This window comes from Neolamprologus brichardi, chromosome 1, assembly GCF_056152115.1.
Source record: "Neolamprologus brichardi isolate AB-2024 chromosome 1, ASM5615211v1, whole genome shotgun sequence".
In the NCBI taxonomy this organism is placed as follows: Eukaryota; Metazoa; Chordata; class Actinopteri; order Cichliformes; family Cichlidae; genus Neolamprologus; species Neolamprologus brichardi.
Window position 1 is genome coordinate 19,581,131 of NC_142104.1, and position 17,831 is coordinate 19,598,961.

At 38.8% G+C, this 17,831-nt stretch overlaps 2 protein-coding genes across 2 annotated transcripts; both read left to right on the forward strand.

Annotated features, from left to right (window-relative positions):
- Positions 1–792: 792 nt before the first annotated feature.
- Positions 793–3,830, forward strand: bola3 (bolA family member 3). Its single transcript, XM_006780138.2, has 4 exons — positions 793–941; positions 1,060–1,183; positions 2,457–2,545; positions 3,183–3,830. Exons 1-4 carry the CDS (start codon positions 873–875, stop codon positions 3,246–3,248), a joined length of 348 nt encoding a protein of 115 aa, XP_006780201.1. The 5' UTR covers positions 793–872; the 3' UTR covers positions 3,249–3,830.
- A 2,224-nt stretch (positions 3,831–6,054) lies between these two features.
- On the forward strand, positions 6,055–17,534 carry vat1l (vesicle amine transport 1-like). The gene is made up of 9 exons (XM_006780139.2): positions 6,055–6,429; positions 6,982–7,111; positions 7,331–7,546; positions 7,732–7,874; positions 9,888–9,991; positions 10,652–10,707; positions 10,847–11,041; positions 14,992–15,075; positions 15,604–17,534. Exons 1-9 carry the CDS (start codon positions 6,215–6,217, stop codon positions 15,700–15,702), a joined length of 1,242 nt encoding a protein of 413 aa, XP_006780202.2. The 5' UTR covers positions 6,055–6,214; the 3' UTR covers positions 15,703–17,534.
- Positions 17,535–17,831: the final 297 nt, after the last annotated feature.

The following is a 17,831-nucleotide window of genomic DNA, read 5'->3' on the forward strand; positions in this document are numbered from 1 at the left end:
CCTGGAATCATTCACTTAATGAATAATTAAAGCAATAATTACTTTTTAGTGTGTGCAACCATGTACATAGGTAACACGTGAAGGGACCTCGAGAGGGGAAACAGTTAAAATGTCGATCGATCGATAGATAGATAGATAGATAGATAGATAGATAGATAGATAGATAGATAGATAGATAGATAGATAGATAGATAGATAGATTGATTGATTGATTGATTGATTGATTGCAGGGGTGTCAAACTCCAGTCCTCAAAGGCCAGCATCCTGCTTGTTTTTGAGATATCCCTGCCCTACCTGCTGCTGATTACCTGGATCAGGTGTGCTTTGCCAATAAAAAGCTACAAGGGCAGGTTAGTTGGAAGACAAGCAGGACAGCGGCCCTTGAGGCCTGGAGTTTGACACATGTGGATTACAGTGTTAAATTGCTGTGTTACAGAAAATAATCACGATTGTTAAAGAATAAAAATAGAAATAGTGACTTTAAAAATGCGTACAACCAATAATATGTATAATTTTATTTATAAGAATGATAAAATAAAATAATAAAATGTAAGACTGAAAAGAGAACTGTACTAAATGGTAAGTATGACCTTCATAGCAATCAGTATTAATACATAACATATAATCTATTAAAAAATGACATGTATGAATCTTGTATTCATTCAAAATATTAATTTTATATTCATACAATGGCAATATTAGAAATAGCAACAACTAGGGCGCTCAAATGTGTTAAAAACCCCCAAAGTGATTTGTGACCCGGATGTGTGACGTCATATTTGAGGGACCGCGCTGTCTGAGGACATGACAGTTAAGTGACCGGTGTGTGTTTCACAAACTCCCCCTGATCAAGCTGTGCCTCCGTTTTCACAATGTTGGCTTGTAGTCGCAGTTTGAACAGCGCTGTGGTGTCTGCACTCCGTCTTCTGCGCAGTAATCAGGTTAAAACACCTTTAGCAGTACCAGCAGTGCATTTCAGAGGGTCAAGCTTTAGCTTAATGTTAGCCGCCAGTTTGCAGAAACTGTCTGCTGAACTTAAACTCATCTCCTCCTCCTCAGACTGCCGTCACTGGACAGCTGGAAAGACCTCTGTCCACGCAAACCAACGGAGAGGTCCGCATCGCAAAGATACTGAAGGAGAAGTTCCCTTCAGCCTCGTCACTCAAAGTTGTGGATATATCAGGTAAACACTTAAATCCGCTGAAATGATCCTGATCTGCCTAAGATGTTATTCGGGACGGGAGCACGGCTTAACACGTGGGAAATGAAGCTACACATAACTTTTGGTTCATACACAGTGGGGAAAGTGTCAGACCTTCTTGAGTAAATTTTTAAGGATTCATCTACTGTGCAGCTGCCACATGAGGAATTACTGACAGGCAGTGACGGTGCTAAAAACAAATACGACACCCAGATTGACAGGATTACATGTTTTTCCTCTCTTTGCTTATTAGCAACACCCTTATTTCCTTTGCTCTGCCCGATCTACTCCTTTTAACTCTGGTTGGCGGTATTTGATTTGTTAATTTTGTGTAAAAGTGTCAAATAACTTTTCTATTATTTGCACACATTTGCATACACAGTGGATAAATACTTTCCCTGGTTTATATCATGTGATACCCATTATCACTGATTTTAAGCTTTTTGAGTCAGCTAACTCAAAAGACCCTCAGAGGGATGCATTCCAATGCAGGATTAAAGGATTTGTGAGCTTAACGTTTTCAATCTTAAAGATGCTATTTTTTAATTATATTTAATACATTTTTTTGGTTATTGTTTTTGCCTGGTCCTACTCTGCTGCTAAGTCTGTTTTAAATTGATGGATGGCAAATAACATCCAACAGATTAGAGTATTTGTAGCCCATTTAATACCAAGAACAATCAGTCAGTAAAATTAACTTCACCTTGATCTGGTCACCCACTTATTAATACCCTCTTCATTAGGCTGCGAGACAATGTCGGACTTGATTACATTGATTATCCTTTGATGTTTGTATCATTTTTGAACTACACACAGAGCACATGGAGTTATAAAATCAATATATCAAGTCAAAATTCACAAAAATAATTGGTTTTCTGTGGTATTATTCTCAACTTCTTCATAGCAATAGTGTGGCCCTTTTCTGATACCTTGTTTTTTATTGTTGTTTTGTTTATCAACCACTCGAAAAGGCTTAAAGACTCAAATGATGCAGCAGACACCACTTTTTAGTTGTCTTGGAGTAAAAAGCCCAGGTTAAGTCTTTAACTGCCTTCATGATACCCACCCACTTCATGTGGTTTTAGGTTTGCAGAATCGGCTAATGCAAAGAAATCCCAACTATGTTGAATTTGCCTGGTAGGACATGTAGGTCTTCCCCGAAGCCGTGCATTTGAACTGAGGAAAACTCTGAAAGCAAACAAACAAGCAAAGCAAGTCATAAGATTCTGTTTCTGTGTTTCTGTGCTGTTATTAGGTGGCTGTGGGGCCATGTATGAGATCCACATAGAATCCAGTGAGTTTAAAGGAAAAAGGACTGTTCAGCAACACCAGTTAGTCAATCAGGTAAACCCCTAGAAACCTTGTCTAAACTGATGTATTAAATCTAAAATTGCCGATGTTTTATTTAGTCTGTGTTGAACCTTGTATGTGCTTGTGTTATTTGTTTTTTTTTAAAGATGACATGAAACGCTACACATATAAAGCATAATTTACATCATGGAGCCCTGCTCTCAAAAACTGACAGATGTAACTCTGTCTGTGAAGCTGGATTAAATATGTTTAGCGCCATCTTCTGTTAGTATAGAACGTGATGTCACTGGGTTGCAGCTAATAGTCTTACATTAGTTTATGTTTGCTAACCAATGACAGAATCATGATCACGTTTGTGCTGCCCCTGGGTATAACAATGAGTTTTATGTTAAGAAACCAAGGATATACTGTCCACTTTTACCGTCTTGTCTCTAGCAGTATTTGGCTCTCATTACTTGGCTAGCTGCACTGAAATGGGAAAATCCTTCTGTTAGCTGCAGTGTCTGGGTTTGTATAGCACTCCATGAGGTAAATTAACCTCCATAGATCTAGTGTTTCATGTCCTCTTTTAAGTCTGTCCTCTTAGCTTCAATTAACAAAAACTTGTAGTTTATATTTGCAATAGTTGATATTTTAATCACAAGTATTGCGTATGTCTTGTCCTCCACAGGCACTCAAAGATGAGATTCAAAACATGCATGGATTGCGAATATTCACTGATGTCCCACAACATTAGAAAAAGTCCTATTTCTGGCCCACAAACCTTTCCTTTGTTCACCCTCTCTAGTATGAATGCACAACTGGGAGAAAAAAAAAGCTGTTATGTACTAAACTAATCCTGTGACATAGATGTACCAGTGGCAGAAACGCACAGGACCTTATCTGTAGCAGTTACACACTGACAGTTTGAAACATGCATGATTGCTAAGTGAGTTATCATGTACTCTAAGATAATATATTGAAATGAAAGCTGTGATACGCACAAAACGGCCTGCTAAATTGTTAGCAACGTGTCAAGTCATGTAGGCTCTTCCCATTGTGGGGTCTTCTGAAGGCTGATGGTGATGCTGGTGTAATAATGGGCAGTCTCGTAATGGTGGAGAATAGCTACAGACTCTATTTTTAACTACGGATGGATCTGTTTATGGAGCATTAGTTTGCAATGTCATTAACTCTGACCACAGTCTGTGTTACCGTCTAGCTTAAGATGATTAATTTCAAAATTGGTTACTGGCATTGGATTGTACTTTGCTCCTGTGTTTATGCTACCTATTCCTTTCTAATGTACCTTGCAATAAAAAGAAGCTACTTTTGTTGACTGTTTTGTTTTTGTTGCTTAAATTAAAAAAGTAACAGATGTTTATGATTAAATTACTTTAGATCTTTAGTCTGTTAATGTTATTCAAACCTGATAACATGGCCTATAGTTAATAAGACCTTTAGTCGCGGTTCGCACAAAACCCACTGAGCTTTTAGCTGAGTGATGGAAGTTCATCGCTCTGATCTGTAGTTCTACAAATCTGTTTGAAAATCTTTCCGCTCCTTTTTGGAGTTTCCTGTTATTTAAGCAGGCTGCCGCAGTTAGCTACGTTAGCAGCTAGCATGTTCTTGAGCTCAGAAATTCAAAGAAGTACAAAAAGTGAATATCAGACAAGTGTTATTATGGCGTCTTGGCTTCTTCAGGATGTGTAGTAAGCAGTAACGTTTATAATAACTTTATTCATTTTATTATTTATTTATGCTTGGCACATGTCACTGGCTTCTTTTTGTGTTTGAGAAATTTTAGGTTAAACCTTTTGCAAAGAGGTCCGTTTATAAAAGAAAACAGTTACGATAAAATTAGGAGCGAGTGTAGCAATTTATGATGCAGGAAGTTGAATGCGTCAGCAGGTTGTTTTAAGATGTTGCCAGGGTTACAGGTTTACACCGTAACCTTGGCAACAGTTGTTGCTTCTTTTACGAATTCTAAAGCTTAAGTCAGTATACATTTTTTTAATGAAGTTATTTTCTCCATGACCATGGAGTTTATTCTACAAAGAAAATTAGGAGTCAATTTCAAAATATTAGAAACATAACACCACCTGATTTTTTTTTTTATTTTTTATTGCAAAAAGGCTTTTTACTTTTACATATAGCTTTCGTGTTAGGTAGCAAACACACAAATTTGTTAAACGATATGATAAATTAGCATTTTTGCTAGTTTCTCATTAATTGTAGCACCTGACATTGAACCACTCCAGGCTACATTTCAGTCGAATCTCTTTTTATCCATATCTAAGAGAGGCCTATAAACCTTTTCAGCCAGCCATAAAGACTTCATAGTGTACTTTGTATAGTGAAATGCTATTCACTGTTTGTTTGTTTGTTTGTTTTTTTACCGTCATAATAAAAGTCTTATTTTTAGGTTGCAACCGTGTGATATACAAATTAAGAAACTAAATTATTATAGTATTGCCCGAGCTTTAAATACAGAAGCTTGTTTCCATCACTGGGGGAAAAATATTATCTAAAATTTTTTGGTTATTATATAAGATAAGATAAGATAACTCTTTATTGTCATTGCACAGTCATACATAGTACAGTAGTACAATAAAATTGGAAAACTGTCCTACGTCGGCACTACATATAACACAACACGACACGATATGACACATCACAACGCAACACAAACAACACAACACAGTATAATAACTAATAAGCTTAATAATAATATAATTATTAATTAATAATATAATAATCTTTCTCAAAAGCTTGACTTATGAATAGGAGAAAAAAAGAAGACAAGTGGAAATTTTGAGGTTTGAATCTCAGAATTTGGGGTTATGTATCTATAAATAATAAATTATTATTAATAATAAACTAATAATATGACATTTTGAGTTACTCATAAGTCAATTTTGACATATTTATCAATTTTAAATGTCTTTTATTTATTTGTTTGTTTGTTTGTTTATTTATTATATATTGTCATTTAAACATCGTTTAGCCCTGTTTAATAGTTAATTTAAACAGAGATTTGGAGGGATGTAAAAGAATATGTATTGTATATGTATTAATATGTATCCAAATTTTAAAAATTATAGCCTCGAAGAAACTTCAAGTCTACAAGTCACGAATACATTTTTGTAAATAGGAATGATGCACTTGCACACAAACATGTATGCATACCATGATTGATTGTTGTTAATTCTTCGCTAATTCTTCCAGGTTTGTTTGTTTTGTTTCCTCTGGTCATTTTTATAGTTTAACCCTTTAAAGAAGAATAAAAGAAAACATCCCCTTAAACTATAAAACTTTGAATCTTTATTATGAGGTTAACGATTATTTATTTATATCCTACTTGGTTGTGCTGCCGAGGGCATCTGAAGGAGTTCATCAGACTTAAAAGTTTTGCGGGCGCTTCACCACCAGATGGTGCACTTTATAAGTCGTACTGGCGCAATGAAGGATAATTCACCAGGATGAAATAATTTCCTGATTTGAAATAGCAAAGTTTTTTTTGTTGAATTAATCGCCATCTCTCAGACTTAAAATACTGGAACTTTAAACCTGCGTGAGTGCACGTCGCTTGCAGGTGATGAGGATTCAGCTTCCACTGTGGATAACCGTCCGTACAGCGCCTGCCTGTGTGCAGGCTGCACCGGCTGCACGCCCAAATCACTCTCGACTAGGAACGGGGAGGCAGAGCAGCTGGTCTTCGACATGGCTAAAGAAGGAGCAGACATGACAGAGGAAACCGAGTACATGATAGACAAAAATGTGAAGAAAGAAATAGACAACGTAGAGACGTCTGGCAATGCCAAAGAAATGCGAGCGGTGATACTGTCAGGTTTTGGGGGTCTTAACAAACTCAGGGTGACCAAGAAGGCAATGCCCGAGCCTCAAGATGGTGAAGTGAAGATCCGCGTGAAAACATGGTAAATATGAGGGTGTCAATGTTTTTCATTTGTACTTGTGAGCTGCGGTCTGATCTGGTCTTTTACTCCCACGTTGCATGGTGCTTTTGAGAAGTCTAAACGCTGATCAACAAGGCTTACACAGAAATTCGCAGTCATGAATCCACAGGTCTTTTCTGGTACAGGAGGTTGGGTGGCTGATGTTCATAACAAGCATATCCGATGCCACAGTTTTCACTCATTCTATGTCACACTTTCTATTTTCTAAGTGCTTGTTTACAAGATATTGAGCAAGTCGTTTTCCCCCAGGTTGCAGCTGAGCTTTTGCCAGTGTTAGCAGTGTGACATTGGGAAAATTAAAGTGTACTGTTTATCCACAGAGGAAAAGCCTGTGACTCACTGCTCATAATAATGCAATAAACAGTGCTGGGTAATCCCTACATCTCTTAACACCTCATGCTAAATATTTGATATTAAAAAGCTGTTAAAGACTGTTCAGCGGCATTGTCGTCATCCAGATATCGAATCAGATGGATTCCAGTGTAAACAAACAATAATTATTCTTTTTTGCAGTGGCTTGAATTTCCTGGACCTGATGGTACGTCAGGGGACTATCGATAATCCTCCCAAACCCCCTCTTGTCCCTGGATTTGAGTGCTCTGGAATAGTAGAGTCAGTGGGTGAAAACACAAAGGGATTTGAGGTTAGTGTAATTACAGCTTGTTGATGCAGTTGTTCTATGAGTACATGCTGCCAGAGAAGTACACCAATAAAACTAGAGAGGATGCAGATTGTGCTGTAAGCGTAACAATCAGAAATATACTGCTGTTAATTCATAATCTGATGACATTTACTGCCACATGACAGGCTCACGTCAGTGTCTGCCGTGTGTTGACCTCCTTCCCTCACATGTTTCTTTCAGATAGGCGACAGAGTCATGGCTTTTGTGAATTACAACGCCTGGGCGGAGGTGGTTTGTGCACCCGTGGATTTTGTCTACAAGATGCCAGATGAAATGACGTTCGTTGAAGCAGCAGCCTTCTCCCTGAACTTTGTGGCTGCTTATATGATGCTCTTTGAGGTTGCCAATCTGCGAGAAGGGATGTCAGTGTTGGTCCACTCAGTAGGAGGTGGTGTAGTAAGTCCAGTTCTCATATGACTATTGTACACCCTCTAAACAAATGCACACATATGGAATTGTTGTTTAATCCCCGCTGTTAATAGTGCTATTTATGCCGTGGTATGATTTATGTTTATGTCTGCTTTCCTTATCCTCTGTGCTCTCGGGCACTGATACATTATTATAACTGTTATTATTTTCAGGGTCAAGCTGTGGCTCAGCTGTGCTCCACCGTGTCTAATGTCACTGTGTTTGGGATCGCTTCGTGTTTCAAACACGCAGCCATTAGAGACTCTGTGGCTCACCTCTTTGACAGAAATGTTGACTACATCCAAGAAGTCAAAAAGTAAGTGTGTTGTGTAAATGATTTTACTTCCTTTTGACAAATTTTGGCAACATTCACTCATTGAGTCAAGACTGAATGTGGAGATGTAGTCAGGTGAAGATGTTGCCGGTTACCCCTTTAAACTAACGTGACAACGCTTAGTTAACAGAGGGTAAGAGGCCTGCTGGAGGATGCAGATGTTACTGCTTGCCTTATTGGTCATGTGTGGCTGTGGTCACCATGGCAACTCATAGCTCATCCCAGCAAGCAGCAGCATTGTGTAGGGTGGAGGTCTGTAGCGGCAATGTGGAACAGCTGAGCCAATTAGGCCAGAGGAGCGATTTCTTACATGTTACACTGACATCAGAGCGCGCTGTGAGACGGTTTACGCTACAAAGAAACCGCTGGTTGCAAACATTCATGGGATTGGATGCGGTATGCCACAGGTCTACTACAATTAATCTGCGCACGTTTCATGTAGTTCTAACGATGTTGCAAAGCTTTTGATTATTTCATCACCAAACGGCCTCCTCTGCTTCACAGAGCTCTGGCAGTAATTATCTGTGGCTATACTAGAAACAGGGTAGATGCGCAGTAGTATGATGTATGAAAATCCATATTTGCCATGTTGTAGTACCTACAGATGCAAATGGCTGGATTAGGAAATGATGTTGAGTGCTTTCTGCATACATGTCAGCAGTGGTAGTGGATTAATATGCCTTTCATCTCACTGGTCCACACATTCTTCTCAGGATCAAGTGCAAAGTACAATTAAATTAGCCCTTTTACAAAAGGCAAAAAACCATGAGAATCACAAGACCACCAAGCTGTTCAGCCAAGCGGGTGTTCGGGGCCACAAGGCAGAAAGTATGGACTTAATGTCCCCTTGATAATAACATGCCTTTCATTCTTTCATATACCGTCCTCTAAAAAGTCTTATTATGGCCCTTTTTTTTTCTCACCGGCTGATTCTGTGTGCGATGAGATCAGATACTTTTTGTAACACAGTGTAAAATATGTTACCGATGAGGAGCTACGTGGGCACTGCAACACATCAATAATCCCTGTATAAGAAAACGTGGGCTGCAACTTTTTCTCAGAGTAATACTCCAGAGAACCAAGCTCCCTATCTTATGAATCCATGATTAGACAAAACCTGAAGCTGCTCCAGCATGAATCACAGGCTGAAAACACACACACACACACACACACACACACACATATATAAATGATATATATATTTATATATACATATATCTATATATATATACTCACAGAGTATGTTTTGCACGTTTACATTTAGTGCTTGTGGACACAAACAAGCCAGTGCAGTCATATCTCTGCCTTTCACTGTACTTAAACTCAGCTGCTCGAATTCTTCATGACATTTTCAGTAAAGCCGAAACAATTAGTTGCTTAACTGATTAATGGTAATTGAATGTTGCCTGTTATTTGGATTTTAGATTAATCTACTGGTTATATTTTTACCCTTGTGAGCTTTCTAAATCTGGGTGACTGGGACTCAGGAGGTAGAGTGGGTTATCCGCCGGCTGAAAGGTGGGTAGTGTGATCTGCAGCTCCTCCGGTCTGCCTTTCAAAACGTTAAGATGCTTAACCCCAAAATGAATGTGGGGGTGACAGATAAAATATAGTGCTGTGTGAATGTGGCTTGTAGCGTCTAAGTTTCTTGCGGGCTCAGTAAGAGTAGAAAGCTTTCATATAACTGCCTCCATTCCTTAAATCACTTGTTTGCTCAGTCAAAAGTGGAATACTACATTAAAAAGGCAAAAATAAGTATTATGTCTGAAATCGATTCAAATTTGTCCAAAATGCGTCCAAATCCTTTTTCTGCTAATCATACCATCGAGGCTAAATGTTTCAGCTTAAATCTGTGTTTAGAATCATCTGTTCATTTATGAGACAACATTCAAATAATTTACTGGTTCTAATGAAGTGTTTAAACCTCTGCATGTTGCATGTTTATTAGCTCAATTGAATATTTTTTTAACTGTCCCTTTGTTCTTGGTGTTTCAGGATTTCTCCAGAGGGAGTGGACATTGTGCTTGACTGTCTGTGTGGGGAGAACACAGGCAAAGGCCTGAGTTTGCTGAAGCCGCTGGGAACTTACATCCTGTATGGTGGGGATGATATGTATTCCTTTACTGTACAAAAATGTATCGCTTCAAAGTCAAAATAACTACATTTTAAATCTTACTTCAAATATTGAGAAGTGCAGTCTCACTCTCAAGTCAAATTCCCTGGCCCAAAAAAGCAGTCTGGCACAAACACGCAGAGATTTTTATACCAGTTTGCGTGTGGATTAAAGAAGCTTTAGAGGTACTTTTAGTTGGATTTTGTTACTTTTGCACAGAGCCCGAGTAGCTGTTTTACATTCCTCATGGTAATCTATCTGTCTTCTTGCTGCAGCTTCAATTTTTACACACACCCATAAGAGTTGCACAGATCTAGTCGCGAAATAGTGAGCGTCATTTGAATAATATATACTCCAGAGCCTGCAAATTGAATGTATTATCCTTCACAGCAACCAGTCCTATCTGGTCTCCGTTAATTACTTTAGCTTCTGTCAAGCCTCATGAATCAAGTAACATGATTACAGAGAGATTAATTCATTATCTGCAGCCATACTCAAAATGTGCAAAGGCATACTTGCACAGATCTAAAGGGCTAAAGGTGCCAACTGATCCTCCCCCACTCTCCCTTCATGCTTCATGGCTGCCAATTATTGACTAGTCACTTCTGTCCAGTATACAGAAATCCTTTTATTTTTGTTTTTTCAGGCGCGTCAAACATGGTAACTGGGGAAACAAAGAGTTTCTTCAGCTTTGCAAAATCTGTGAGTCAGAGATGCAGTCTATCATCAATATTTGAAAGGAAACTACACCCTGTAACTGCCCAATCAATTATAAGTCACAGGAAATGAAACGCACGCACACATCCGTCACCCTCGTTTGCTTGTTTATTTGTTTTTACAGTGGTGGCAGGTGGAGAAGGTGAACCCTATTAAGCTATACGAAGAGAACAAAGTCATAGCTGGATTTTCGCTCCTCAACCTGCTCTTCAAACAAGGGAGATGTGGCCTCGTGAAATCAGTGATGGACAAACTCCTGTGTTTGTATGAAGAGAAGAAGATCAAGCCTGTAGTGGACTCCCTCTGGGCGCTGGAGGAGGTAAGAACCTGAAGTAATCAGAGGGTTTAAGACACAGAGATCGATGAGGATCAAATTAAAAATGACCCGGTCACGTTGGTTATGCAATCCGAGTTGCCAGAAAAGATTTTAAGAAGAATTGGTTTAAACATCCTGGACAGAATATAATGTGTTGTTTGTCGCTGCTGTATCTGTGGAACGTTGTCAGCTGTCCTTGGACATTCTTCCACAGATGGTGGGTAGGTTGAATCTTCCTGTTCAACTATTATGTCACACCAACACAAAAAGCCAAACAGCCCATACATCAATCATTTGACACTCGATTTCTACAGACTCTTTAAGTCTTCCTATAACTGTGATCATTCAGTTTCTCAGGAATCTTTGTACAGTAGATGCATGTTTCCTCTAATAATTTGATATTTACATTAAGAGATCCGATCAGTCTTTTCCTGTATTGTGCAACGTTTAAAAGGGATTTGAGTTCAGGTGAACATCAGTTGTAAATGAAGACCCATGACTGGAAAAAGAGAGACTCATAAATACACTGTCACAATTGGTTGTGTGTAGAACATATTGAAGCATTGAAAACCAGACTCTTTCCATCACATAGGCAATTTTACAGACACATGAATATTACCACATTTATGCTCAATTTCCTCTTTTTACTTTGCTCACTCTGCTATATTTTTACAAGGGCATTTGTGGCTCACATCCCCATTGGTACATAAGCCTAATGGAAAAGTACCACTTTAAGAGAGCGTACCTGTGCTACTTACAGGGTTTTTCCTGCCTGGAAGAATTTTTAGTGCCCCCCAAAAACGCTTAAATCCAAGCCAAAGGACAATCACCGGCATCGTAATGAAATACTTTTTTTTATAAAGCTTCTATAAAGTTTGCTAATTGGGGGTTTTAGTTGTCCAAGCATAATAATCTTTTCTGTTTATTAAAATGGTCCGAAATAACAGAAAATGCACTGATTTGTTTTATACAGGATAACACACACTCACTACTTTAACTGTATGCAGGGCCATCATGCTTATTCATCCACTTAATCCCCATATTTATCCATAAAAGCTCCGGCTTGTGATGCGGGTTTAGTCGGTGTGCATTTGACCACTGCTGGGCTCCTTCATGAGAACAGCTTCAGTTTAACCCCTTTTTTATCTTTGTGATCCTTCCTCTGATGTCCACGTGTACCTGCAGTGGATACAGTAAAACGGGGATCGGAGTAAGGCAGGAACAGTTCTGTGTTTTTCGTCTGTAGTTAAATGATACACAAAGATGGGGACAACCATGGCCCATCGCCACAGCTGTTTTCTCTTATTTGCTTAATTAAACCATTTGCAAACAAGGAATGTGTGGGCTGTACAGATGGTGGTTGATTTATTCATTTTTCTGCACCTGTGGGGTGGAAAAGCTGCACTTTTAATATTCTTGTAGGTTAATGAATTCGGCAAAGCCTTGCAGCTCTGAATGACTTACCTCTGCACCATTTCACACCTAACAAACGTCAGAACCAATGAAGAACCTGCAGCTGGGGACTTGAGACTAAATGGACTGGTTTTTGTATAGTGCATTTCTACTCAAAGCACTTTAAAAAAACAGGCCCTTTTTTCAACATCTAACTTTCACTCTAACATAATGGGAGTAACCCAAGAATACTATAATATTCAGAGTGGAGCAGGCAGTGTTTGAACCACCAACCTTCCAATTAGTAGACAATCTGCTCTATCTCCTGAGCCATGGCCACCCCAGTCCACTGATTTTCTGGTTACTGGAAAAAGAAGCAGAAAGTTTATCCTTGGACTTTGTTTCACACTGAAAAATACCTCAGGAATTTAGATGAAAGCAGAGGCAGTGTAAGTAATAATCACAAAAAGCTTACTGTAAGTTATTCTAGACTCCGTCTACAGTCGGAGAGATATTTTTGTGAAATGATTTCTCATGGGAAACTTTCCATGTACTGTTGTCATTACTTTGGCAGATTGTTCAGGCTATTCACTGGAACCATTGCCCATGAAGAATCTCATTAGAGGGGAGGATAGCGTGGGATGTAGTGTCAGGGGCACAGCTTGCCTCGGTTGTTTATATGCCTGGAAGGAGAGGTTAGTTTACATGCTGACCATAGCAACCTTTCTTTCCGGAATGAGAAGTTGGACAATATGCATGGCTGGGACAGAATAATGGGAGTTTTTCTAATCGCTGTTAGTTTCAGTCAGGAAAATATTGTACAGCTTCTACGCTGAATGCTATTAAAAATCCTGAAAAACAAAACCGAACCCACGTTGCATTAAAATTGGTCATTATGCACAGAGACCTAATTCGCTCAAAATGTAAGCGGAATTTATCCAACCCCCAACCTCTTCTGGAAAGTTGCTACCTAACAGCAAAGTGCTGTACAGTTTTATGACCCACTTTTCCTTTTTCTGTGACACAACGGGTTCCAGACTCAAGGCATACACTCAGCTGTGTCTGCGTGAGTGCATGATATGGCATGGTAATCTTTTGTGGTTGGTCTGACTTTATTTTTGCCCTTTTATCAGTAGCACCATGCCTAATAGAGTTGATTCTTTAACCTGTTAAGTAAGTTGCTGTCACAGCAAAATAAATAATGATGACTGAATGGCCTAGCAGTCGTTCATAAACTTTGTTTCTGGCCTCCTTTTGCCTGCTGGATGGCAACACAGAACCGGAAAGCGTCGCTCGTTGTCACATGTTGTGCCTCTCATTGCTCCCAGGCCGTGTTGGTGAACACGAGCGTGATGTTTTATGACAGCATATGAAGAGTGGGTTTTTTGAAACAGTGTACATTTGCAGGAGCCTTGTCAGTGCATGGCAAACTGTTGCCTCAGCTGCTGCGTCACGACTGGATATTGAATTATTTTCATTTGAATGCAAGCTGTAGAGTTTGCCACGACGCAGTGCTTAGTGTTCTGGGATTTTGTTTACAGGCACTGATGATGTGCTCAGGGATTTCTCTGCAGCAGCCTGCTTGCCTCAGTCTACTGACAATACACACCTTATTTCTGATTTTCTTTAGCTGGCAGTAAAGATCACACAGACCTAAAAGATTCTGACTCACTGTCTTACTCAGTTTTGCTCTCCTAGCAGGAGCACTGAATTGAGGGGTTTTGCAGAATTTGAACGTGTCATGGTATTTTCCCACAGACAGCCGAGTGGCAGAAGCCTCATCGTCATTTAAAGATAGTTTAAGAGCCCTATCATGTTGATACATGATGTCCTTTATTATATAACAGACGTGATGGGTCACCTATGGTTTAATCTGCAGTGTAGTGCACAGCATCACATTTTATCTCTGACGACGGCATAATGTGTGCTATAGATGTAGCTGCCTAATTGAGTTTGGAGTCCTTGGTTCAGTTCCTAGAAGGGTTGTTCTTTATTTTTAATTCTAAATCTACTATAGCTATTGAATGTGGGGATAACAGTGAGCCAGGTTATTAGGAGGTGTGGTCTGAGACTTTATTTATTTTGCAGAATGTGACTAAGATTTTTTGCAGTGTAGAATAAACCATTTCTGGAATAAGACTGTAGAAACAGTTATTCTTAATTCATCTGTTATTAGAGCCTGTCCCTCCCTGCCAGATTTTCAATTCAATCTCTTGCTATAGATCTTGCATCAGTGAGGTGTTCAGCGTGATGTCAAATATCAGCCAGCAGAGTGAGTCAGCATCATTTTGTCAGCGTTAAGGCCATTAACTTTCCTCGCACAGGAAGCCTGTAATATAGCTGTGCTAAAAATGGATCCCGTGTCTACAATCTGCAGAAAATTATTGAATCTTTTTGTGATTTGGAAATTTTATCAGCTGGTGTTTTTTTTTTTTAAAATCCAATTTTACAGCAGTCTCTTTGTTAGAGATCTTTTATTGTTAAACCAGCTTTTTTTACATGTTGAGGATAAGATCTGTGCGGCTTTTTAAGAAGAGGTTAAATTTATGTTTTCTTCTCAGGTAAAAGAGGCGATGCAGAGAATTCATGACAGAGGCAACATAGGAAAACTCATTCTGGATGTTGAGAAGTCTCCCACCCCTCTGGTAAGAAAGGCTTTTATTGCTATATAGACATTTTCTCTTTTAAAAGGTGACAGACTGCATACATAAACAGATGTGGCTGTAAAGAGTTTTAATTTCTCCATATGGATCGGTCTTATATTCAAGCCTACTGTAGTTTATGTAGGATTGTCTGGATGCAAAATTGTATAAATATGAATTCCAAGTCCACATTTTTAAGAAAATCTATAATTTATAATTCTACATATTTTTAGAAATGCAAAAGGTATTCTTCTCACACTTCATTTGCTAGCTGACATACAAAGTGGCATTTGTAGTAAAACAATATATATATATATATTTGACTTTAATTTGTTGACAGCACATTTTCTTCTCATGTCAGGATTGTAAGAGCTGGATTTCCTCCTGTCCTCTTCATTTCCATCGTCATGTCAGCCCATCCTCAGCCCATTAGCAGAGTTCGCTGTGTGATTTGATGTCAGCTCACATTTATTTCCCCCTCTGTTTCCACTAAACGGTTAATGGTGGCAGTAAAAAATGTTTTATCTGTAGATGGCCAGCGACAGCACGGAGACCAGTGAAGCAGGAGAGGAAGAAGAGGAGCCCGAGGGAGACAACGACAGCAAGGAGCGAATGCCTTTTATCCATTAGACCCAACAAAATCCCACTGCAGCACACCTAGAGACACTGGAGAGGCAGCACAGTTTCACCAGAGCAACACAACCCCACTCGTGTGTGTTTGTGTGCATGTGCTGTATGCATGAATGTATGTATGTGCAGTATACTTTAGTGCCTCTTGTCCGTTTCCTATTATGTGTCAATTGATTAGTCTAAGCAAAGGATAGGATGCCACAATGTGCAAGAGCCATTTTCAACACAGTGTTACATTATATGCTGTATTATGAAGTAATTACCTGCTAGCCAATAATATGAATAGGTTTGTGTTCACTTTATAGTTAACTGCATCTGCCCACAGTTTATTAAATTAACAGCAAACCACATAAGCATTTAAACCTGCCGACCTGCTATTCTCGTTTTATGATTAGCACCCCATGAAATAGATTAAGTAAAGCGTGTCAAATAGTAACAAGGAAACATTTCTAAATACTTCACAGCACAGGGGGAAAAAGAAGTATTTTTCTGTGCCCGGCTGTGAGAATTAAAAGCGAACAGCTGAAATAGGTTTGAGAAAGTGACCCCAGTGTTCTAATTGTTTCGATCAAGGGAGTGCATCCCTTTGTTGTGTTAACTAATATGTAAGCCAGGAGAGGCAGAAAAGACTGAGTGTAGATATTTGCATGACATTTTATGCTAATGTGCCAACCTTATATTATGGGATCACTAGTGCCTTTGAGCTACAAACAAGTGTAAAATACTTGAAATGTATTCCTTATGTGCAGTTCACATTGAACAAACAAACAAAAAGTTATTTTTAGGTGGAAAATGAAGTGTAATCTGTTTTTTTTTTTTAAAAAAACATCATTGGATCATGTAATAAGAGGGATTTGGACTTATTTTTCCCACTGAACTGTATATTCAGAACTTACATAATGTGTAACACCGCGATTGTAACATTGTTTCCGATCAGAAAACCATGAACAGATTCGTAAACACTTGAGTAGAACAGAACAAATTTCAATTTATACCTGCATCAAAATCCTGTTTTTTCTTGAGCATTAAGTAGTTAGTCGGACTCAGACTGCAGTTTAAGGTATTTAGAGTCTCTAGCTTGCCTGTCTGACCAAAGTTGTTCACTTGCTGGTGCCTCACAACAAAAGTGCCGTAAAACTCCATAACTGACGACGTATTTTTACAGTGAGCTCGTGTATGAGGCTGATTTAGGTTTGAGGAACACTGTGCAGCGCTTTAGTTAAGTATGGCAAGCTCTGCCTTTACTTTGCAAGTACACCCACCTACTCAGACGAGTTTATTTTTGAAACTAGTGAGAATCTGCTACACTATTTCAATTTCTCTAATTACGCTACCTTGCTTACTCGGTGTGTTCGTATTAGCTAGCTGTCTGAATCCTTCATCATTTTAGGCTCATCTACAAAAACAACACAGGATGTCAGTGTTTTGTAATTGAAAAAAGTAGAAACTAGTCAATGTGTAGCTTAAAAGTTATGAGTAAACACTGCATGCTTTGAATGTGATAAACAGTGAAGAGAAGATGTTCAATGGGTTTACTAAAGTGATCAGATAAATTATATCCTAGACTTGAAATTTAGGGCGTTATTTAGACAATTTGGGGAAGAAAATTTAAAATTCGATGCCTTCAATGTCCCTGTTAGTGTCTGTGTGCGTGAGAGAGACAGTTGTATGTGTATTCATATTGCCTCGAAAGAAATGTGTACAATTTGTTCAGCACTGTAGTGTGTTCACAAAATTCCTCAAACTATGGTTTACCTGTGATATATTTTTGTCACATTTTGTTGTGTACTTTCTTTGAGCACTGCTCTGTTTACTTGAATAAATTTATCTGCAAAGCATTTCTCGTGATTTTGATTCATGTTCAGGTGCTCGTTAATGCAAATGTCTAATCAGCCAATCACATGGCAGCAACTCCATTCATGTAGGCATGTAGACATGGTTATTATGGTGAACATGGTGATTTAAGTGACTTTGAACTCGTGCTTTTTGGTCACAGATGGGCTGACTATTTCAGAAATACTTTGTTTGGGTGAAAATGTCTAGTTCATGTCAGATGTGAATAACTGATTGCAACCAGTATGAAGAAGAGCCTCTCTGAATGTCCACAATATTGAAACTTAAAGCAGCTG